General features: G+C 40.3%; 1 protein-coding gene across 1 annotated transcript in view; it reads right to left on the reverse strand.

Moving 5' to 3' along the window:
- Positions 1–24,458, reverse strand: part of CCDC13 (coiled-coil domain containing 13) — a 119,835-nt gene that overhangs the window by 29,030 nt on the left and 66,347 nt on the right. Inside the window, exons 11-13 of the mRNA XM_027837189.1 lie at positions 19,443–19,588; positions 18,455–18,538; positions 15,715–15,843 (exon numbers count right to left, since the gene is read on the reverse strand). Coding sequence (XP_027692990.1) covers positions 15,715–15,843; positions 18,455–18,538; positions 19,443–19,588 — 359 coding nt within the window. The remainder of the gene's footprint in view (positions 1–15,714; positions 15,844–18,454; positions 18,539–19,442; positions 19,589–24,458) is intronic.

The raw sequence follows: 24,458 nt of genomic DNA on the forward strand, positions 1-24,458 counted from the left end.
TTCCAGCCTAAGAAAACTTAGGAGGTTAGCAGGAGAGGTTTATGACACTGGCATAGATGCCTGTATGGAGTACATGCATGGGGTGGCATCAACAGGGCAGTAGCAGCAGCAGCTTTGAGAATGCTCAGCTCAGAGACATTTTGGGTCACAGTTCCAGGGCAGAGAGGAGTGCTTGTGGTCAGTCATAAGATTGCAGGGGCCCTGGTCACAATTTCAGGGCAGAAAGGAGTGCTAACACTTATAGTTGGAGAGCAAGTATAAAGACCTGAGTGCAGACAAGGAAAGTAATAACCACAGCTCTCCCCAGATCACACCACCTCAGGAGCACCAAAAACTTGCAGACCTTCCAAAACATCTCTGAAAATAGCAGCCTGAAAAAGCCTGAAGCTTGGGACAGTGCCTCTCCACACCCAGGTGAATAGACTCCATCTTTAAGATAAAGGAAATATACTGGAAGTCAAGAAATATACTGGAGGGACAGCTAGGTGGTACAGTGGATAGAGCACCGGCCCTGAAGTCAGGAGGACCTGAGTTCAAATCTGGCCTCAGACCAAACACTTGACACTTACTAGCTGTGTGATCCTGGGCAAGTCACTTAACCCCAATTGCCTAAAAGAAAAAAAAAAGTAAAAAAAAGAAATGTACTGGAAAATGAGCAAACAGGAAAAAAAAAGAACTTTACCATAAAAAGCTACTATCATGGCAGGGAAGACCAAGACACAAACACAGAAGAAGACAACAATGTGAAAATAGCTACAACCAAAGCCTCAAAGAAAAATGTTAGTTGGACCCAAGCCCAACAAGAATTCTTGGAAGAGTCAAAGAAATAAGAGTTGTAGAGGAAAAAAATGAGAGTGATACAAGAAAATTATGAAATGAGAATTAACAGCTTGGTAAAAGAGGCACAAAAAAACACTGAAGAAAATAACACCTAAAAAAAAAAAGAACTGGTCTAATGGTAGAAGAGGCACAAAAATTCACTGAAGAAAAGAACTTCTTAAAAAGCAGTATTGGCTAAATGGAAAAAGAAATACAAAAGCCCACTGAAGAAAATAATTCCTTAAACATTAGAATTGGAGGGGTGGCTAGGTGGCACAGTAGATAGAGCTCCGGCCTTGGAGTCAGGAGGACCTGAGTTCAAATCTGGCCTCAGACACTTGATACTTACTAGCTCTGTGACCCTGGGCAAGTCACTTAACCCCAACTGCCTCAGCAAAAAAGCAAAAAGAAAAATTAGAATCAGGCAAGTAGAAGCTAATGACTCCATGCAACATCAAGAAACAATAAAACAATGTCAAAAGAATGAAAAAATAGAAGAAAATGTGAAATACCTCATTGGAAAAACAACTGACCTGGAAAATAGATCAAGGAGAGACAATCTAAGAATCATTGAACTATCTGAAAGCCATGATCAAAAAAAGATTGTAAACATCATATTTCTAAAAACAATAAAGGAAAACTGCCCTTGTATCTTAGATCCAGAGGGTAAAATAGAAATTGAAAGAATCTACTGATCACCTCCTGAAAGAGAACCCAAAATGGAAATTCTCAGGAATATTTTAGCTAAATTCCAGAGCTCCCAGGTTGAGGAGAAAATATTGCAAACAGCCAGAAAGAAACAATTCAAGTATCATAAATGTGATTGTGAGTGGGATGAGCTCACCCATAAAATGGAAGGAGCCAGCCAAATGGATAAGAAACCAAGAATCTAACAATCTGTTTTATACAATTGACACACACTTGAAATAGAAAGACACACACAGAATTTTTTTTAAAAAAAAGGGGGGGGAGAGGGGGCTGGAGCAGAATCTATTATGCTTCAGCAGAGGTTAAAAAAAAAACGGGATAGTAAGCATGATCTCAGACAAAGCAAAACAAAAATAGACCTAATTAAAAGAAATAATCAAGGGAAGCTACATTTCACTAAAAGGTACAATGAAGTAATATCAAAAATTTTTACAGTAAGTTTTTCTGATAAAGGCCTCATTTCTCAAATACATACTGAGTCAAATTTATAAAAAAAAAATAAAAGCCATTTCCTAATTGGTTAATGGTCAAAGGATATGAACAAAACTATCTATAGTCATATGAAAAATAAATGCTCAAAATCAATATTGATTAGAGAAAGGTAATCTAAAACAATTCTGAGGTACTACCTCATATCTTTCAGAAAAGACAAATACTGGAGGGGTTGATGGAAAATAGATATATTAATAAACCATTGGTGGAGTTATGAACTAGTCCAATCATTCTAGAGAACAATTTGGAACTATGCCCAAAAGGGCTATAAAACTGTGTGGAATTTGGAACTATGCCCAAAGGGCTATAAAATTGTGCATACCCTTTGAACCAGCAATACCACTTCTAGGTCTGTATCACAAAGAGATCATAAAAACAAGAAAAGGACACACATGTACAAAAATATTTATAGCAGCTCTTTTTGTGGTGGCCAAGAATTGGAAATTGAGGGGATGCTCATCAATTGGGGAATGGCTGAACAAGTTGTGGTATATGAATGTAATGGAATACTATTGTGCTATAAGAAATGATAAGCAGGTGGACTTCAGAAAAACCTGGAAGGACTTAATATAAACTGATGCTGAGTGAAATGAGCAGAACCAGGAGAACACTGTACACAGTAACAGCCAAGCCATGCAACGATTGACTTTGATAGACTTGGCTCTTCTTAGCAATGCAAGAATCTAAGACAACTCCAAAAGACTCACGATGGAAAATCCAGAGAAAGAACTATGGAGTCTGAATGCAGATGGAAGCATACTATTTGCTTTCCTTTTTTTTGTTTGTTTGTTTTGTTTTATTGCTTCACTCTCCTGGTTCCTCCCATTAGTTCTAATTCTTCTTTACATCATGACTAATGTGAAAATATGCTTAATATGAACGTATAAGTAGAGCCTATGTCAGATCGCATGCCATCTTGGGGGGAGGAAGGAGAGGGAAGGGGAGAAATTTAAAACTCAAAATCTTATGGAAGTGAATGCTGAAAACTAAAAATAAATAAATTATAAAAAAACAACTGTGCAGACTCTTTGATCCAGCAATACCATTACTATATCCCAAAGAGATCAAATAAAAAGGAAAATGACCTATATGTACAAAAATATTTATAGCAGCTTTTGTTGTGGTGGTAAAGAACTAGAAATTAAGGGGATGCTTCTCAACTGGGGAAGGGCAAAATGAAAATAGAAAGAAACCATCAATCACTTTAAGGAAACCCCAAAACTGGAGAATATCTTAGCCAAAATCCAGAGCTTCCAGGTCAAAGAAAAAATACAGCAAATACCCAGAAAAAAAGAGTTCAAGTATCGAAGAGTTACAATCATGTTTGCATACGATATAGCAGCTTCTAAATAAATGGAAGGAGTCTTAGAATACATATTCCAAAAGATATAAGTTTACAATCAAGAGTAACATCCTGCAAAGCTAAGCATAGCCCTACAGGGACCTTTAATGGAAAAGAGCACCTTTAAAACATTCACGATAAACAGATCAGAACTGACCAGGAATTGTGAAATGCAAACATAAAAGTTCAAAGAAACCCAGAGAGTTAAATGTATTTGGGCAATTGGAAGGGGATATATGATGATGAAAAATGAGTATTCTAATACAAGAGTCTTTTTTAAAATCTCAGTGTCATCAAAGGGTGTTAAGGGAGTTAATTAACAGAAAAGCAGACCTAGTAGTGGATCCATTCTGTTCTGAGAGTTTTAAGAGGGAAAAGAAAATTTAGGTAAAAGGAATATACTAGTGTAGAAAGGAGGAAGAAGAGGATGGAATCTACTATTTCTTATCATTGAGGTATGTGAGGAAAGTATGCAAACACAGAGAAAGGGGTGGGAAGAATGAGCATCAGATGAACCTCATTCTTGTCGGAACCATACAAAATAGGGTTGAACATTGAATATACACGTTCTTTTATGTTCACACTTACACACTACATCAAACTCAACAGGGAAAAAAGCAGGGATGGAAGGGGAGATTAAGAAAGGAAAATATGAGAGAGGGAATTATGCTGGTTTCCTAGGCTACTCTTTCTTCTCTCAGGAATCTAGGGGTAAACCCTGAGAGGTTTGGAGATAGTTTTCCAGTATCTAGCTCATGAGCCCACACTGCTACATTTACACTAATATCAATTAATATCAATCCAGCAAGATTTAATTAACTTTTAGAAATAAGTATTACTAAGATAGATAGTAAGAACAACTAACACAAAACAAACTAAAAAATTAAATTAAAACAACTCTGAGGTGACATCTCACACCTATCAGATTGGCTAATATGACATAAAAGGAAAATGACAAATGTTGGAGGGGATGTGGGAAAATTTGGATGGTAATGCACTTTTGGTGGAGTTGTGAACTGATTCAATCATTCTGGTTAAACCAGACCACATTCTCCTACAAGTACATACAGAGCCCAGAAGATCATGGGCTCAAGTTTAGATTATACATGGCAAAAGGTGAAAAAAACAGCTCCTAGAAGTCCCTTTGCTAGAAGTCCTTACCTCCCCTTCATGGGGTCTTCAGAAAATTCCCCTAGGCATGGTTTAGCTTTCTGCTGGGCTCTTAGTAAAATCTCAAAGCCACCTTTACTCAGTGTGGCTAGAGGTTCCTCACCTCCCAATGCAGACACTACTATTAGCTATTCTAGAGATGCTGCTAGGATCTGATGGAAAGTCCAAAATCCAACAGAACTTTTGAAGGTCATTGTCTTCCTTAGTTCAAGGAGATAAGCTCTTCTCCTCCCCTTTAATGACTCCCTCTCAAGCAGCTGGTTTGAAAGCTCGAATTCCAAGTGAGCCTTCTATACACGTTTTTAAAATTAGCCTTTTATACAAGTCCCACAGAGTGTGACTAAATCTCTTTAGTCAATCTCAATATGTGTCCTGTGTAGCACTTTAATTCCATTTTATCTAATGCCTTTCACGCCTTCTAAATTCATCAAGCACCTCTACCACCTAGCTTATTAGCCTGTGATTGACTGATTGATTCAATAGTGGTGTGTCCAGGCCTTGCTCACAACTAGTTCATATTTCTGATTGGCTAATTGAATCAAGAGGCCTGGGCCCTTGGTAATTATTGAGGTAGGAGTATGGGAACGCTCTTGTTACAACAATAAGAAAAGAAAAAAGAGGTTATAGATGTGCAGTCATATAAAACGTAAAAAATCTATATTAGCCATGCTGCAAAAGAGAACACAGACCAAAAAAACTTTCAAAAACGAGAAAAATAAAATGTATGATTCAATCTGCATTCAGACTCCATCAGTTCTTTCTCTGTAAGTAGATTGTATTTTTCATCAGAAAAAAAATTCATTTCATTTCAGAACTGTCTTGTATCAATGTATTGTTGAGAACAGCTAAGTCATTCACAATTGATCATTGTTCGATATTGCTGTTACTGTGTACAATGATCTCCTGGCTCTGCTCACTTCACTTTGCATCAGTTCAGATATGCCTTCCCAGGTTTTTCTGAAACCATCCTGTTTGTCATTTCTTACAGCACAATAGTATTTCATCACAATAATATAACACAACTTGTTCAGCCATCCCACAATTGAAGGGCATCCCTTTAATTTCCAATTCTTTTTCACCACAAAAAAAAACTGCTATAAATATTTTTGTACACAAAAGATCTTTTCCTATTTCTTTGATCTCTTTGGGGTACAGACCTAGGAGTGGTATTTCTAAATCAAAGGGATGCACAGTTTTATAGCCCTTTAGGCACAGATCAAAATTTTTTTCCAAAATGGTTGGATCAGTTCACAACTCCACCAAGAGTGTATTACTATCCCAATTTTCCCACATCCCCTCCAACATTTGTCATTTTTCTTTTATGCCATATTAGCCAATCTGATAGGTGTGAGGTGGTACCTCAGAGTTGTTTTAATTTGCATTTTTTTTTGGCTAGGCTATGGGGTTAAGTGACCTGCCCAGGGTCACACAGGTAGTAAGTGTCAAGTTTCCGAGGCCATATTTGAACTCAGGTCCTCCTGACTCCAGGACCTGTGCTCTATTCATTGCACCACATAGCTGCCCATATAATTTGCATTTTTCTAATCAATAGTGCTAGGTGGCACAGTGGATAGATGCTGGACCTGGAGTCAGAAAGACCCACCTTCATGAGTTCAAATCCGGCCTCAGACACTTACTAGCTGTGTGACCCTGGACAAGTCACTTCACTTTGTTTGCCTTAGTTTCCTCATCTGTAAAATGAGCTGGAAAGGAAATGGCAAATCACTCCAGTATCTTTACCAAAGAAAACCCCAAATGGGGTCACAAAGAGTCAGACATGACTGAAAATGACTGAACAACAAAAAAATCAATAGTGATTTAGGGTATTTTTCCATATGATTATAGATAGCTTTGGTTTCTTCTTCTGAAAACTGCCTATTTGACTATTTATCAATTGGGGAATGACTCCTATTCTTATAAATTTTATTCAGTTCTCTTTTTATTTGAGAAATGAGGCCTTTACCAGAGAAATTTCTTGTGAAAAATTTCCCCCACTTTCCTTCTAATATTAGCTGCATTAGTTTTGTTGATTCAAAACCTTTTTAATTTAATGTAATCACATTTATCTATTTTATATCCTATAATGCTATCTATCTCTTGTTTGGTCATAAATTCTTCCTTTATCCATAGATCTGACAGGTAAAGTATTTACCATGCTCCCCTAATTTGTTTATGATATCATCCTTTATTTCTAAATCACATACTCATTTTGACCTTATCTTGATATATGGTGCAAGATGTTGGTCTATACCTAGTTTCTGCCCAATTGTTTTCCAGTTTCCCCGGAAATTTTTGTCAAATAGTGAATTCTTTTCCCAAAAGCTTGGATCTTTGCATTATCAAAAGCTATGTTACTATGGTAATTTACTACTATGTATTGTGTACCTAATCTATAGTTTGCTCAATATTTTAAAAATGACAATGCTACCTAAATTAATTTATAAATTTTGTAACATACCAGTCAAATTACCATGGTAATATTTTATTGAAGTAGACAAGTCAGTAACTTCATTCAGAGGAACAAGAGGTCTAGAATCTTAAGGGAGATAACAAAAGTATAAATGAATGTGGTGAAGCATCACCAAACCTTAAAGTATTATAAATCAGTAGTCATCAAAATAACTTGGTACTCATCAAAAGTAGAAGAGCATATCAGTGGAACAGCCTATGTAAGCAAAAAGACAGAAGCAACTGAAGCAAAACAGCAGTCCAGCTTTAACAAACCCAAGAACACAAATTCCCGGAAACTGGGCTCCCTTTTTGACCAGAAATGCTGGAAAAACTGGAAAGCAGTTTGGCAGAAATTAGGTTGAGACCAACACACTAGACCTGGGAGGGACCACAGAGGTCATCTAGTCCAATCTTTTAATTTTATAGATAAGTAAACTGAGGCCTAGAGAATTTAGGTAACTTGACCACCTTACACCAAGCTAAGCTCAAAGTGGATGCCATATTGTAATTCATAAAAGGTCACGTCACCAAAAAAATTAGAAGAGAACAGCTACGTCTATGGCCAACGCAAGAATCCATAACCAATCATGGGACAAAGGAGAGCATAAAAGATAAAATGGAAAACTGCAGTCACATAAATTTTTAAAAACTTTTGTCCGAGTAAAATCAATGAAGATAGGTTAAGTAGAAAAAATTGTAGGATAGGGAAAAAAAACTATCAAATATCACTGATAAAAGTCTGGTATCATTTTGTATGACTTTTTTTTGTATAATGGGTATAGTATTTCTTGCTTTCTCACTGGATAGGGGAAGGGCAGAGAGTACGATTGAGAATGTGGAATTGAAAATAAAAATGAAACTTAAACGAAAAAAAAAAGTCTGGTATCCAAGATATATAGGGAATTGACACAATTATGTAACACTAAGAGAAATTCCTCAATATATAAATATAGGAACAAACAGTCCAAGTTTAGGTCAAAATATAGAACAAAAAAACAGCTTTTGAAAGGAGAATTATAAACTATAAGCATCCATCTGAAAATCTGGCCCCAAATCACTAAGAGAAATGTAAATTATTATAACTTTGAAGTTTTACCTTACAACCTACAAATTGATAAAGATGGAAGCGAAAAATACAAACTCAGGAACAGTTGGTGTTGGAAGGACTGTGGTAAGACAGGCACTGTCCCTAAAGATGTGAATTAGTTCAACAGTTTTGATATCAATTTGGAATCATGCAAGTGAATTAACTAAGAGATAAGACGCATTTTTTATCATTCATCTTTTAGTGTTGTTACTGGTCATCACATTGATCAAAGTTACTAAGTCTTTCAAAGTTATCTTTTACAACACTGTAGCCAATTCATAAATTGTTCTCCTGGTTCTATTCCTATCACTCTGCATCAGTTCATACAAGTCTTCCCAGGTTTCTCTGAATCTATATTTTTTAATAATTTCTTACATCACAATAGTATTCCATTACATACATAAACCACAATTTATTCAGCCATTTCCCAGTTAATGAGCACTCATTTTGTTTCCACTTCTTTGCTAGGACAAAAAGAGCTGTTATAAATATTTTTGTATATAACAGGCATTTTCCCTCTGTCTTTCATTACTTTGGGGTATAAGCCTAGTAGTGGTATCACCGCATCAAAGGGTATGCACAGTTTCATGACTTTAGGCTATTGTTTTCCAGAATGGCTATACCATTTGGAAGGTCTTTTTTCAGAAGTGACCATGTTCTAAAGACAAAAAAAAATAGAGGCAGTGTAATACTGTGGAGAAGGTATAGGATCTGAGGTCAGAAGGTCTAGACTCAAACCCAATTTCTACTTCTTGCTATGTGACCTTAAGCGATTCCCTCTTCCTCTCTGGGTCTCGGTTTGCCCTCTGAGGAATGGAATGTTACCACTCTATAAGAAATGATGTGCTCATTTCACTCCCAGCTCAACTCACTCTCTATCTTCTCATCAGCTGCACCCAGGTATCCTTTCCTGCCACCTCCCGATTTCCTGCTCCCTTTTATGTGCTATCTTCTCCCATTAGAAGGTTAGCTCCTTGAAGACAGGGCCCATCTTTTTTGTATGAATTTGTATTTCCTCCTCCCCCTTAGCACTATGCCTGACCCATAATAAACTTAATAAACACTATCTGATGAACAAAGAGAAACATGAGGAAGGCTTAAATGAACAGACACAAAATGGAATAAGCAGAACCAGGAAAATCATATCCATAATAATTGCAGCAATGGAAATGCAAACAAGAACAGCAAAACCACTGGAGATAAATTCTGTGAAATTAAAATGACCAGGATTGGCCCAAAAGAGATATGTGATGATGTTCCTCATTTCTTTCTTTGCAGAGATATGAGGGACTGTGCGTGTGGAATGGCATTTGTGATGCTGGATTCTGTCAATGTGAGTTTCGCTAACCGTTTTAATATCGTGTTCTTTGTTTCAAAGGATTTCTCCCTGGGAGGGGTGTTGGGGATGTACTGGGAAATGGAGGTGATATAAAAACGAAGGATAGCAATGATTTTTAAGATCACAGCACAGAAGAAGATCTAGAGCTCATCTCATTCAATGCCCTCATCTTAAGGAGGAGGAAACAGTCCTAGAGAGGGGCTTGCTATATGAGAACCACGGTGGAGATGTGTTCTTCCTTTTTTATGTCGCTGGTCCAAACAGTAGGAATGTGGCTGGGATTGGAATCATTAAACTGAGGGAATTTCAGGGTTGGGGAGGGGGTGAGATGGAGTGAAAAACAAGAGCAGGATGGATGTTGTTAATAGGTGCCTTGGGAGTTGGGGGGAGACAAGGAGGTTGGCTCTTGCACAATATACAGTCAGGAGCCACCTTTATTCACTTTTCTATAGCCTCATGCTACTTTCACATAATTAGTCACAAAGGCTGAGGTAGAAACCCAAGGGCTACCAGAGAATATGTTTAGTCCAATATCCCATGCCCAGCAGTGACTACCAACCACCAATTGTCTAGAGAAAATAGCTTCTCATGCACTAAAGCCAATTGCCTGATCGTACTTTCAGAGGAAGGCTCCTTTTTTATCCTGGCAGGAGATCACAGACCTTCTCTGAAGCATTGGCTATGATTACCCTTATCACTGCTGTAGCTGGAATGGCTAAAAATGCTATTAATGGTCATAAAATTATATACTCCTTTCTTAAGTTCTGGCATAGCATTTAACTTCATAACCTCATGCCGGCAGTGAATCTCCACAGGTCGACTTTCTGTTGCATCAAGGAGCACTTCATTTCATTAGTTCTAAATTCACTGCCCTTTAATTTCACTGAGCAGCCCTCTGACTCTTTTATTACGGGACAGTGGAAGAGAGGGACTAGCCAGAGTTCTCATTACGCCCTTCATAATTCTGATTATGCTAAAGAGGCTCCTCTCTCCATTATGATTTAATTTAAATACTCTCAGTCTATAGTTTTCATCATATGATAAACCCCAATCTTTGTGATCACTACCCTCCTGACAGCTTCACCTTACTAGGCTAGGATAAGGCTGCAAAACCTAGAGGAGCAATTGAATTCCATAGACAGTGATGGATGCCATGCCTACTGCCCTTGGGTTGGGTGATGGGGCAAATTCACTGACAAACTTCCCAGATATTTCCAGTCATGTAGTGGCCCAGCCCTGAAAGGATCTGTCACTTTGAGATGTTACAGAAAAACCTTTTGACAGTGGTAAGGATTAGTAGGGTGTTTGTTAGTTAAAAGAAGAGATAACTTTTGATTGAGTGCTACCTCCAGCTAGCATCAGAGACTTCTAGCGAGGGGTTGAAGGTGGGTTGACTCTACACACATACACACACACACACACACACACAGCCCTCCAGCATCCTGGCAACTAGAATCTTGTGGCAGCTAGAGTAAAGGGACTCCACAAGGTGACCTTGCCTATATGTCCTGGTTGACTTTTCTGCTTCATGTTTCCTCTCTTGAGCAGATGACCAAGTATGAACCTCAAAATGGGTACATCCAAGCTTGGATGCAACCTTGTGAGTTTGAGAGGTCCACTGAATAAAGCTGGCAGGAAGCAAGGGAAGTGATTTCATTGGATGAGATAACCACTGAGAAGACAATGAGACCAAGACCCTGGTCCAGCTCTTCAAAACATAGAGACACTGAGAGAGACAGTGCAGAGCTGAGGTGAAATATAAAATACCTAATCAGTCTTGTCAAAGGCTTTCCATTCTGATGAGGTTTGAGTATCAGCCTCCTAGCAGATTTTAACAATAACTCTAAGTTACCAAGTTCTATTGGAAGTCATTCTGTTCATGAGTACTATGATCTTTTTTATTTAGTATTACTTTTGTATATAGGAATTAAAATACCTGTCCCATATCTGATTCATAGTGCCTTTTTACTCCCCATTTGGAGAGACGTAGGCACAAGCCACAGCCGTAAGCTTCGAATAACTGTCCCTGGGATCCTGGGGTGGGGATCTAATAGGCCAAAGAGTGTGAAAAAGGAGATCTACCTCCCGTTTCATTAGAGGCCAAATCTGATCAGCCTACATGCTTCAATCCAGAATAGAGCACTCCAATTCTCCAATCCCTTGGCTCCAGCAGTGGTTTCCTTAATGGTCCACAAGTACTACATTGTGAGACATACTCAATCCATTAGTTGTTTTTACTTATCTATTTTGCTTTGTTTCTAGGGAGTGTTTAGTTCAAGGGAATGGATGGTGAGGTATATCTAGATATGACAGTGACACAAGATCAAAAGATGTAACTAGCGTCTTCCCTCTTTTTAAGAGATGCAAATAAAGTCGGGTATAAGCGAGATGGTCCTTGTAATAGAGGAAACAACAAAAGCTTCCTGAATGAGGTGGTCTTTAAATTAGGGTTTAAAGAATAGGTAAAAACCCAATAGTTGAAGAGAAGAGAGAGAATGTCTCAGGCCAAGGGACAGTGCAGTATAAGCAAAAGCATAGGAAAGGGGAAGGAAGTTAAGAGTGACCAGGATGCAGAGAGTGGTCCAGTTTAACTTGAGAGCAGAGTACATAAAGGACAGGGTGGGAGAGAAGTCTGCAAAGGCAGGATAATTCTAGATGGTAAAGGACTTTGAATGATGGACTGAAGAATTTGAGCTTTATGTGATAGGGAGTACCGGGGAGCTAATGAAAAATCCTGAGCACTGAGGATGGCATTACCAAATTTATTCAGTCCACTCTCTCATATTCCATGTATTTTGACTTCCTAATTTGGTGTGGATCCCTGTTCCAGAAGCCAGTCTTCCCTTCCATTTCAGCGCTTGTCTGAATCTAGCCAGCATCTTTTCCTCCAGCTTGTTCTACTTCCAAATGATTTCCTGCTTCCTCAACCCCAGGCAGAGACCACCACTCATCACTATTAATGCATGGGAAGCAGACTTTCTTTTTTTTTTTTTATTTTGATTAATATTAGATTTTTTTATTCCAAACAACAAATTCCAAATAAACTAATATCTCCATATAAGCAGTAGGACAGAAAGAAGATTTTACATGAAACCTCAGACCTCTATTACATGCAGTTTTCTTTGCTTTTTAAGTATTTCATAAGTTCAGCATGTAATTTCCAAAAGTGTCCTGCTCAGGCCCTTTTGAGGTTTGCACAAGGTCACTACAATGATAGGTATCCTTTCAACTACTAAATGCAACAATCACATGAAATAGAATCTTTGTTCCTGTCACTTTCCATGGTGACTCAAGTCCACACTAATCTCTCCCTTCCTTCTCTAACTCCTGGTGCACTTGTGTCTGCACTAACCAATGATCATTTTTATTTTGTTTTTTCATTTTGTTGTTCCTTAATTGCTCCCATAATACTATTTAGCATTTTATTTTATTATTATATTAAATTATATATTATATAATAAATTATATATTTATTATAGATATTATTCTTTAATTGTTTTATTTGTGTGTATCTTTTCTCTCCATCTAGATGATATGCTCTTTACAGATAAGGACTGGATCTTCTGCTATCTCTCTGCCTCTTTCCACCCCTTCAGTTTCCTAAACAAGCATTTAATTTAAGCACTTATAGATACTGAGGGTCCACAATACTTCTCATCAAGAAATGTAATACACTAAAAGGGATTTAAGATATCTACCAATAAATATGATACAAGGTAGGATGTGATAAGGACACAGGTCCTTTGGGGTGGGATGGGGTGGGGAATCTGTGGCCTCGAGGCCACACATGGCCTTCTAGGTCCTTGAGTGTGGTCTTTTGATTGAGTCCAAGTTTCACAGAACAAATCCTTTTATGAAGGGGATTTGTTCTACAAAATTTGGATTCAAAGGGCCTCACTTGAGGACCTAGAGAGCCACATATGGCTTTGAGGCTGCAGATTCTCCACCTCTGATAGGACAGCAATGGAGGCACTTAATAAATGTTTTTGAGTTTCAAAAGCCAGTCAAAATGCTCTAAGAAAGTTTAGAGCGCAACCAAGATTAGGAGGGAAGCAGAAAACTGATAAAGAATTTTTACAACCAGTGTCTCTGATAAGGGCCTCATTTCTAAAATATATAAAGAACCAAGTCCAATTTATAAGAATACAAGTCATTCCCCAACTGATAAATGGTCAAAGGATATGAACAGGCAGTTCTCAGATGAAGAAATTAAAGCCATCTACAGTCATATGAAAAAATGCTCTAAATCACTATTGATTAGAGAAATACAAATTAAAATAACTCTGAGGTACCACATCACACCTATCAGATTGGCTAACATGACAGAAAAGGAAAATGATAAATGTTGGAGGGGATGTGGGAAAATTGGAATACTAATGCATTGTTGGTGGAGTTGTGAATTGATCCAACCATTCTGGAGAGCAATTGGGAACTATGCTATAAAACTGTGCATACCCTTTGATCCAGCAATACCACTTCTAGGTCTGTATCCCAAAGAGATCATAAAAATGGGGAAAGGACCCACTTGTACAAAAATATTTATAGCAGCTCTTTTTGTGGTGGCAAAGAATTGGAAATTGAGGGGATACCCATCAATTGGGGAATGGTTAAACAAGTTGTGGTATATGAATGTAATGGAATACTATTGTGCTATAAGAAATGATGAACAGGCAGACTTCAGGAAAATCTGGAAAAACTTGTATGGACTGATGCTGAGTGAAGCGAGCAGAATGAGGAGAACATTGTACACAGAACAGTCATGTTGTGGGATGACTAATGTTGATAGACTTAGCCCTTCTCAGCAATGCAAGAATCTAAGACATCTCCAAAAGTCTCATGATGGAAAATGCTACCCACATCCAAAGAAAGAACTATGGAGTTTGAATGCAGATCGAAGCAAACTATTTGCTATTTTTTTTCTTTTGTTTTGTTTCCTCTTTCTTGTGGTATCTCCTATTGGTTCTAATTCTTCCTTACAACATGACTAATATGAAAATGTGTTTAATAGGAATGTATACGGAAAGCCTCTATCAGATTGTGTGCCATCTTGGGGAGGGAGGGAGGGAAGGAGGTAGGGGGAGAAAAATTTTAAACTCAAAAGCTTATGGAAGTGATTGTTGATAAATCAAAATAAATTAAGAAATGCTTTTGGAAAAAAAAAAAAGAAAGTTCAGAGAGGAGGAGCAGACCACTTTCAAGGGGAAATATGAGGGAGGTCTTCATGGAGGAAGTGATCGCCGAGCTGGAACTTGAAGTAAATGGAAGGATTTCAATGACCAGAAAGAAGAAGGGAACGTGTGTTCCAGGCAAGGGAAACAGCTATCTTCTTTTTTTTCTTTTCTTTTTTTTTTTTACTGGAAAATAGTTTATTGTAAGTGGAGCAGGCTAGTTTGATGTAGTTTTGAGAATTCCATTTCTGTCAGTAGCATTCAAGGCCTCACAGTTTGGGGTGAGTTGAACACAGGCCTTCTTCTCTTCATCAGGCCAGACCAATGTGCCGGCCTTGGCCATGCTAATGCCATCCAGTTTCTTTATTGCCTGCGTGATCTGATGTACGTTGGCTTTCATATCTACAATGAATACCAGGGCAGTCTTGTCCTTAATCTTCTTCATAGCAAGCTCAGTGGTGAAGGAAAAGCCAATGGCAGCAAGCTTCTTTCTCACAAGGATCCTTTCCCAAGGGTATTTGGTCTGTCTTCAAAGCAAAATGGCCTTGAGTTGCCAGAAGGTGCAGGATGTTGAGATCACCTCCTTTTGCTGGCTTTGTATACCCTTCAACAGTGCCTTCTTGGCCTTCGACTTGGCTTCTGTCTTGGATGAAGGGGAGGTACAAAAGGGAGAACTACTTCTTTCTTCACCTTCGGTGCCATAAAGGATAAATGACTTGCCCGCGTCTATGGAGCAGGTAAGTTTCAGAGCTGGGAAGTGAACCACATCTTTTTGACTCTAAGCAGAGTTATGCTACTTTTAACCCATTTTGTGCCTCCCTTTGCACTTACCACAGTTCTTTGCACACAGTGGGTGCTTAATAAATGTCAGATGAATGAATGTTACAACCACATCTCAACTATAAAATAAGCCCAGGGAGCAAAGGACAGAGACTTTCCAATGAGTTATATTATATCATAGATAACTCCAGTGAGTTATATCATTCTAGCTGAAGCACAGAAAGCTATGGAAGCCACAGGTCAATGAGCTGAACAGACTGAAGACAGAAAGGAATGCCCTGGTTCTAGAAGCCAGTGGGGCTGGTGACAGTTGGAGCATCGCGGTCAAGAATGGGAGAAGCCCTTCATGGGACCTTACCTTTTCTGCAGGACAGCGACAAACTCGGAGAGCCGGTCCCTTTCCACCTCAGCAGACTGTAAAAGGCTCTTGAACTCCACCACCTGCCCCTGACTCCTTTTCAGCTCGGCAGAGTCCATCTCGGAAGGCCTACCAAAAGCATGAGGATCGCAGAATCTTGGGGCTGGGGAATGCTTGTGGTCACTTAAGGGGAGACTGAGCTGTTTCAAGGTCACCCTAGCGAAACCTCATAACCACGGACAGAGACGGGGATGAGGGACTGCAGCCTCTCGAGAGTGGGCACAGGGCTGGGAGTCACAGGGAGTCTGGAGGGACCTCTGCAGTCAACTAGTCAATCTGTGCTCTCCACAGCATGCCTGAAAAATGGTCTCTGTCTGAAGATCTCCAGTTATGATTAACTTACTCTGTCCCAAGACAGATGGCTCTAAGGTAGCAAAACCTACCTCTCAGGTGCTTCTAGGTAATCTCTCTTCATTTCTCATCATACAGGTGGTTTTGCTTAGTTATTACCTTTGCCATCTTGGGCAAGTCATTTCTCCTTCATAGGAATCAGTTTGACTTTGTCTTTCCCTTACCTCCATCACGGACTTTCAGAGCCAAAAGGAAGCTTTGTTCAACACCGTCATTTTTTTTTTTTTAGTATGGAATTGAGGTCCAGAAAAGGGGCATTACTTGCCTAAAGTCATACTACAAAGTAGCAGAAGAACCAGGGCTAGAACCCAGATCACCTGAGTCTTAGCACAGCATTCTTGCTCTGTGCCATGTTACCTATTCATCTATAAAATGAGGGGGTTGGAAAAAATAATAATAAAATAAGAGGGCTAGACAAGATGACCTGAATAGTCCCATCCAACTCTTAGTCTTATAATGCTATTTGACAGATGAGAAAGCTGAGGTCCAGGGTAATTTGTCTAAGGTCACACAGCAAATTAGTGTCAGAGCCGGGACTAAAATTCACCACATTCTGTAGTAGACCTCACCAGAGCATATAAAGGAGCTGCCTTTGTGGGGATCTCTGATAAGTGATCTCTCCAATCCAGATCTGAACTATTCTCAAGCCTAGGAGCTCCAGCTCCAGCTCCAACTCCAGGCATGAAGCCAATCAGGAAGAGAGGCACCAAGGCCCATATTTTGGTATTTGAATGGGTCCATCATGTCATCTGATTGGGTACTTCCTCATCTCATGGAAATCCCAGCCCCTCCATGCCTTTCTATCCTGTACCATCCCGATCTGTGTTTTTATGTAAATCCTCCATAGTTTTATGCAAAATGTTACAAGTTTTCCCTTGGCTTTTTTAATATTTCTGAGACAGAAATGTACAACTTGGGCTGTCTATCTGTTGTCTCTCATTGACACTAAGACTGAACCATCCCTTCTTTTGGTCTTAACGTGTTCTTGCTGAACCTTTAATTCATAGATCATCACTGATAACATGTTGCAGCCTATTTGTACCCTTTTCATAACTTTTCATGGCCATTTAGGATATCTGCAATTTTTATTCTTCTGAGATCACAGTGTTTCGTGATTCACAGACACACAATATCACCAAGAGAAGACTGGTGTTAAGAGAGATGGACTTTTGTGGTTTGGGATCACTGAAAGCCCTTGCAGTTTTCTTAATACAATACAGTCCAATCTCCTACCACTCAACTCTAGGCTCACCTCACTGTCTATTTGCATCCATCCTGCAGTTTGGGCAATATGGTTTTATCCATTTTGTTTTCCACTGTAGATGGTTAAATGATCTCTTTCTCATGACTATGAATTTCCCTGAGGTGACTTGTAGCATTCTAGATCTCAAAAGCAATTAGTACAATCTCACCTGTGAATAACAGCATTTGGAGAACCTCAGCCTAAATAGGTCATCCCATTTATATTTTGACTTTACCCAAGACATCTTCCATGCTACTGGTACATACCTTCTCATCTGTTAGATGAGGGGGTTGGACTAGATCTTCTCTAAATTCTATCACTTTGTAATTCCCTATGGGCCACCACCATGCCAATTAAGAAAGTAAAAAGTGTGATGTATTTGACAACAAATGGAAAGGATTGCTTATGACATTGCTTATAATACTTCTGCTGGAGAACACTTAGAGAAGCATAAATATTTATGGCTAAAAACTAGTAGAACAGTCAAGGGGGTGGTTTAAATCTAAAATTAAGTGTTATCACAAAAAAACAAGGCTAAACAGACAAGGTGGCTTGGTGGTTTGAAAACATTCATTAATATGACATGAAAGTCCCAGGTGAGTAAACATAAGATGGGCAATGGAAATTTGTTTGGCAGCCCTTGAAGAGAAATTCTCCTTTTTCAGAAGAATGGGATAGAGAAAAGAGCCCTAGAACAGAAATCAGGAGACCTTGGTCCAAATATCATCTCTCCCATTTATTAGCTCTGTAATCTTAGTTAAGCTATTTCAGTTTCCTTGGTCTCCATTTCCTCATTTGTAAAATGAGGATAGAACCCCTAGCACCACCTACTCCACAGGGCTGTTGCAAGGTCTAAAGCACTGTTGAAATGTCAACTGTTAAAGTGGAGAGGAGGACCTTAGATCAAATCCCTTTCCTGCCACTTTAGATTCCCTGAGCCTCAGCTTCCTCATCTTCAAAATGGGGGTGCATGATCCCTGCATTGTCTACCGGGATGGGGCTTTTGAGATGATAGATGGGAATGCACTTGAGAAGCTGCAAAGCAGCAGGTTAATGGAAAAAATCATAGTCATCATGAGGACCTACCTTCGAGGTGACACATTAGGGCTGGGGAGGGAGGGCTGAGTGATTGAAGATTCCACCAGAGTGTGCCCCAGGCTGCTCACCATTCTGTATGAAACAAGGAGGGTCTTTCAGGAGGATCAAACAGAAGCTCAGTCAGAAACTGGCTGAGCAGAAATTCAAGGGAGCCACAGTGACAAGTCTGTTTCCAGAAAGTGTAAACCAACTTCTTGGCTATTGCTGGAATTCTCTCAGTATTTCTGGACCCATACCCAAAGCATCACCCCAAGATCATTAGAAGCACATAACTAGGGTTTCACACTTGTTTGAGGGACTGTTTCAGAACTCCTGATTACTCAAAACTAGATGCAATCATAATGGCAACAATGTCACTTCCATAGTTCACGGATCCATCATTACCCAGTAGAGTGGTGTCCACTGCACCAACACCTCCAATCCTTACTTCATGACTTACGCACCAACGCCTTCTGGCCAGTCCTCTAAGTAATGAGTCTCTCTGTACTTTGATAGGCTGCTCTTCAGACAAAAGACTTACAGTCCACTGCTGGCACCATATCCAAATCCTTTCTGAGTAGGTAGAACCTGACAAAGCTGCGCTCTGCTGCCATATAACCTTTGAGAACCCAAAGGCACCACCATGTCATGGGCAGCCACCTTAGGAAGAAGTGAGCAGAGGCATAGCACTAGCACAGAGAATAATTAAATGGACTCTCTGTTTCAGATTCTTAGAAGCAGAGGCACTTAAAAGTCAACCATGCAGCTATTATTAAAGCGAACTGTAATAGACACATTCCTAATGTAATAATGTCTGTGTTTAAATGGGTCCTTCCTACAAATGCAGAGATAATGTAATAAGAAGTAACCATATATTGTATAAGAAATGCCGCAGTCATCTTAAAATGGCATTTGTGGTTTTGGATAGCTGGCAGGAAACAATATCCTTCTGAATAATTGATATTCATTACAAATATCTCAATTGCATGCCTCTTACCGAGAAGCTCCGACCCTCCCAATGTGATCTCCGGCTGATGCAGGAGGTTTGAGTAGGTTAAAGTTTGGCTCCTCGATAAACTTGGAAGACAGTGAGCTGCCATCCATTAAATCAGAGTCCTCACTTAGATCTTTGTTCTGAAGATGCTGCAGTAATAAAAAAGGAACACAAGCATGGTTTGACAAAGCTGTGGAACCCAAGCATTCAAAAGCACAGAAATGAACTGGAGCATTCTTTATGAATCTTCTTTCAGATGCCTCAAAGAATGCTCCTGTGAGCACTCTACAAGGATATAATTAAAAAGAAGGGAGGGGCGAAAAAGGTCTCTCTGTACAAAAATGCTCATCTGTGACTTTATTTGTAATGGCAAAACAAAAACCAAAAAAACCCTGTAAACAACCCATATAGAAAACACTTGGAAAAGAGTGGCTGAATGAACTGTGGTATTTAGAATCACATCATTTAGAGATGGAAAACGTTTTAAATATTATCTAGTACAACCTCATCTTTCCCCCTGGAGTAGGAAACTGAGGCTTTGTGAGTTTCAGTGGGCTTACCCAGAGGTCATGCAAGCAACAGGACAATTTGACCTCACCAACCCTAAATCGAGCTGTCTTCTGACCACCCCCAAAGTAATGGACCATTACTGCACTGTAATGACAAATATGAAGAATACCAAGAAATACAGGATGTTAAGAAGTTATGAAGAGCAAAGAAATCAGAACGAACAACATATACAGCCACTGCAACTTGTTAATTATACTTATGTTAGTTAGCTGACAAAATACAAAAAGAAAATGCACAGAAGAAAAGGAAGTCAGAAAGGGTCCTAGAAGCAAAAGGACATTTTTGTTATTATTTTGCTAAATTTAGCATGCACATCAAAAAGTCATAATGAAACAAAGAAGATTCTTTTCAGCAGGAGAGAAAAGTGAGCTTGGCTTCATGAAAATGCCTCTTGCATAATAATGATATCTAATAATGCCTCCCTTCATGCCAGTAAATCAGATGGCCTAACAGTGTTACACACTGAAAGCTCCCCAAACAGATGTGCAGTTTCTACTTTGAGACATTCACTTTAAATCTTTAGCCCCTCAGAAAATTACCATATCAGACTGATTCAGCTGGGGTTTATAAACTTGCAGGGCACTGTGCCTAGCTCTTTAGTTCAGCCTTTTCCTGATCTGGAAATGATGAACCCTTTTAGAGATGAGTGTTGTATATTGATTTTGTGTTATGTCCCCTGGTCTTGGCCCCGGCCTCCCCATTTCCTAACTTTGAAAGGCAGAAGATGCGTCTGTTACAAATTAAATAACGATGCTGATGTGCCCAAGTGGTCAGCCTTCCAGGATGACCCAGGAGAGGCCTCCACAGCAGGGAATGGTGGCGGCAGCTTGGAGTTGGCTAGCCATGGTCCCCTGCCCCAAGCTTCTCTAGAACCTTTCCTTTCTCCTCTTGATCAGGAGCCAAGAGAACTGAGGATTGGAAGACGAGTGATAGAGATCACTATCAGCGTTAATAAAAGACAACAACAACAAAACTTGCTTGAGCTAAAAAGCCCGATACGTGCCCTCGATCTCCCTTTTCCATGTAAAGATTGTCTAATCTTCCTCACATAGTAGAAAGAACAGAGAGAGTGTGGCCTAATAGATAGAAAGTTGGCTTCAGAATCAGGAAAAACTGGGTACAAGTCCTCTGGCCTCTGATACATCCTGGCTTTGTGACTGGGCAATTCACTTCTCATTGAAAGCCTTCCCAGGCAGCAGGCATCAATCGGCTTTGTTGGAGGGCACTTCCTCATTTTTTTTTGTTTAGTTGTTTTCAGTTATATAGGACTCTTTATGACCCCATTTTGGGGTTTTCTTGCCAAAGATACTGCAGTGGTTTGCCATTTCCTTCTCCAGCTCATTTGACCTATGAGGAAACTGAGGCACACAGGGTGAAGTGACTTACCCAGGGTCACAAAGCCAGTAAGTGTCTGAGGCTGGATTTGAACTCAGGTCTTCCTGACACCAGGCCTGGCACTCTATCCACTGCACCACCTAGCTGCCCTCACTTCCTCCTTAGGAGTTCTCTGTGCCTTTGAAATCACAGGTATGGCTCAACAACAAAACCAAAAAAAATACAAAGAACACTGGACTTGGAAATTAGGTGACTTGGCTTAGAACCCTGGAATGACACTTGTTATACGGCCATGGGAAAGTGATTTGATTTTCTGAGCCTCAGTTTCCCAGTCTTAAAATTGGGGTGACTATCTACCTCATTGTGGTTATGAAGAAAATGTTTTGTTAAACTGTCCCTAGTCAACAACAAACATTTTTTTTTTGGTTAGGCAATGGGGTTAAGTGACTTGCCCAGGGTCACACAGCTTTTAAGTGTTACGTGTCTGAGACCAGATTTGAACTCACGTCCCCCTGACTCCAGGGCCGGTGTTCTACCCACTGCACCACCTAGCTGCCCCAACAACAAACATTTACTAAGCACCTATGTACTAAGCACTTGGGAATTAAAAAAAAAAAAGGCAAAAGACTGAGCTCACTGTCTGATGGGGAAGACGACACGTAGACAACCATGAACACACAAGATCAAGATAGGGTAGATAGAAGGCAATTTCAGAGAGAAGGCACAAGCATTATGGCGAGCCAAGAAGTGAGATGAAATTAAATGAAAAGGTGTCAACATGCATTGGGATAGACTTTCCATAGAGCTCGCCCAGTGGGCTGTGTATCTGAGACAGACAATACAGGTGGACAAGGAGTTGGGCCCAGAGAGGAAAAGGAGGGAGGCAGCAGGCTGGCTTGTCTTTGGCAAATCGCAGAGTTCCTTTGGTGATGCTTCCCACGAAAGCGATTGCCCATCTTGATACTAACGTTTGCCCGGTGTGACAACACAGCAGCAAAGCCCAGAATACAGATGCCTCTGAAAAACTGAACATGAGTATCACACAGAGGATAAGGAAGGGGTGCATGGTAGATACAAGCATGTTGTACCGTATAACCAACGAGGGACTCCAGAGAAGAATGGGAATAAGTGACGTTAGCAAAGAGTAAACAAGGAGAAGATGCTGAGATGAGGGTCAACGCTGGGGCAAGACAACAGTCAGGGGTCCACGGATACCCTTGCAATGTCAGGAGAAGGTGAGGATGGCCTCCAGCAGGCTGGATGGACTTCCCTGTGGTGATCTAAGAACAGAGGCAGACGATCAGGCGGGGATGAGGTAGGGTCTACACCACTGGAGAAAACTTCCAAACTTAGGTGAACACAGGGCTCTCTGGGACTGTCTACAAAACTCCGAGGCTTACAAAGCGCTTCCTGAGCAACAGCGGCATGAGCCAGGTGGTAGAGGTATTGATGAGAAAACTGAAACCCAGGAAGGCGACACGATTTGCTCTAGGTCAATTAATGATAAGTTAGTGAGTGTTTGAGTCAGATCCTGAACCTTCTGACTCCAAGTCCAATGTACCTTCTGCCACACTCTCCTGCCTTGCTCAGCTTCTTGGCATACCTGTCGCAATGAAGAACGCCATGATGACTTACGCTATCCTAGAACTGGCAGGTTTCTTCCGTCCCCCGGTCTGGCCCCACCACCACCAGCAGCTTTGCCCCTAGCTCACAGGGGATAATGGAAGATAAAACGGCAGAGTTTAAACTGGACTCACTTGAGCTCTGGGTTCTCCTACTCAATCTTCTTCTCCCATCTGCTGCTACCTAACTCTGCTGAGGGGAAAAGCCTCTGGAATCCACAGGCACTGTCCAGGGGTGCACTGGAGCTAGCTCTTACTAGCTCAAGGGGGCCAATTGTTAAAATTTCAATGTATTTATAACTCTGAAATTGGCAAATGCTACAAACCAGAACTTTATTTATTGTTTGGTCGATTTATAGATTTAAGATCGTGATGGGGAAACTGTTAATAATACAGACTAAAATTTAAAGTGTCATCTGCACTTTTTCTTCCCAGAGGGCCGATAGTTAAATACCTACCAGCACACCCCTGGCATTATCTGACACGGCTCAGGTGCTGTCAGAAAGTCACCAGGAGCTAGCATTCAGCAAATGTGAACTAGCGGTGAACACAACACAGGGGAGTTTAATGAAGTTAGTTCTTATAAACTTTGAGTTTCCGCTCTGTCGTTTCCTGCCTATGTAATGAGCTCATGACCAGCAGGTCTCTTCACCTCCAAGAGGCAGAGCTGCTTTATCTCTAAAATGGATCTAATACTGGTACGACCTATTTCCAAAGGTAGTTGGGAGGAAAATGCAGCATAAACCAAAAAGAGCTAAGAAGGGTGGCCTGTTGTCAGCTATTGTTTGGGTATTTGTGACTTTGGGCCTTCGGTGCTTCACTGGGGCAAGACCCCGCCTGACCCCAGAGCCCTCAAGAACAGCCTGATCTGGCAGGCCCTCCCAAGTGGGAAAGGTTTTGAAGAGAGGCCTAGCAATGAATGCTCATCGGCTCAAGACCAGCCTGACTAATCCAGGGGCTCATCACCAAAGGTTGGCCATTGGGGACAGCTGCAAACCAAGAGCATGAGAGGGCCAATGCATTCCTACAGAAAGAATACTGGAGGTAGCATCTGAGGACCTGGGTTCAAATTCTGGCTGCTAATCACCCCGGGCATAGCTGGAAGTTTTCTGGCTCTCAGCTTCCTCATTCTATGAAGTGAGGGAATTGAACTAGACCAGGGATGGGTAAGCTGTGGCCTTAAGGCCACATGTGACCCTTTAGGTCCTTAAGTGTGACCCTATAACTGAATCCAAAGTTCACAGAACAAATCCCCTTAATAAAAGGATTTGTTCCCTTTGACCCAGCAATACCACTTCCAGGGCTGTATCCCAAAGAGATCATACAAATGGGAAGAGGACCCACATGTACAAAATTATTTATAGCAGCTCTTTTTGTGGTGGCAAAGAACTGGAAATTGAGAGGATACCCATCAATCGAGGAATGGCTGAACAAGTTGTGATATATGAATGTAATGGAATATTATTGTGCTATAAGAAATGATGAGCAAGTG

This window comes from Vombatus ursinus, unplaced genomic scaffold (assembly GCF_900497805.2).
Source record: "Vombatus ursinus unplaced genomic scaffold, bare-nosed wombat genome assembly UNPS02014820.1, whole genome shotgun sequence".
NCBI classification, from domain to species: Eukaryota; Metazoa; Chordata; class Mammalia; order Diprotodontia; family Vombatidae; genus Vombatus; species Vombatus ursinus.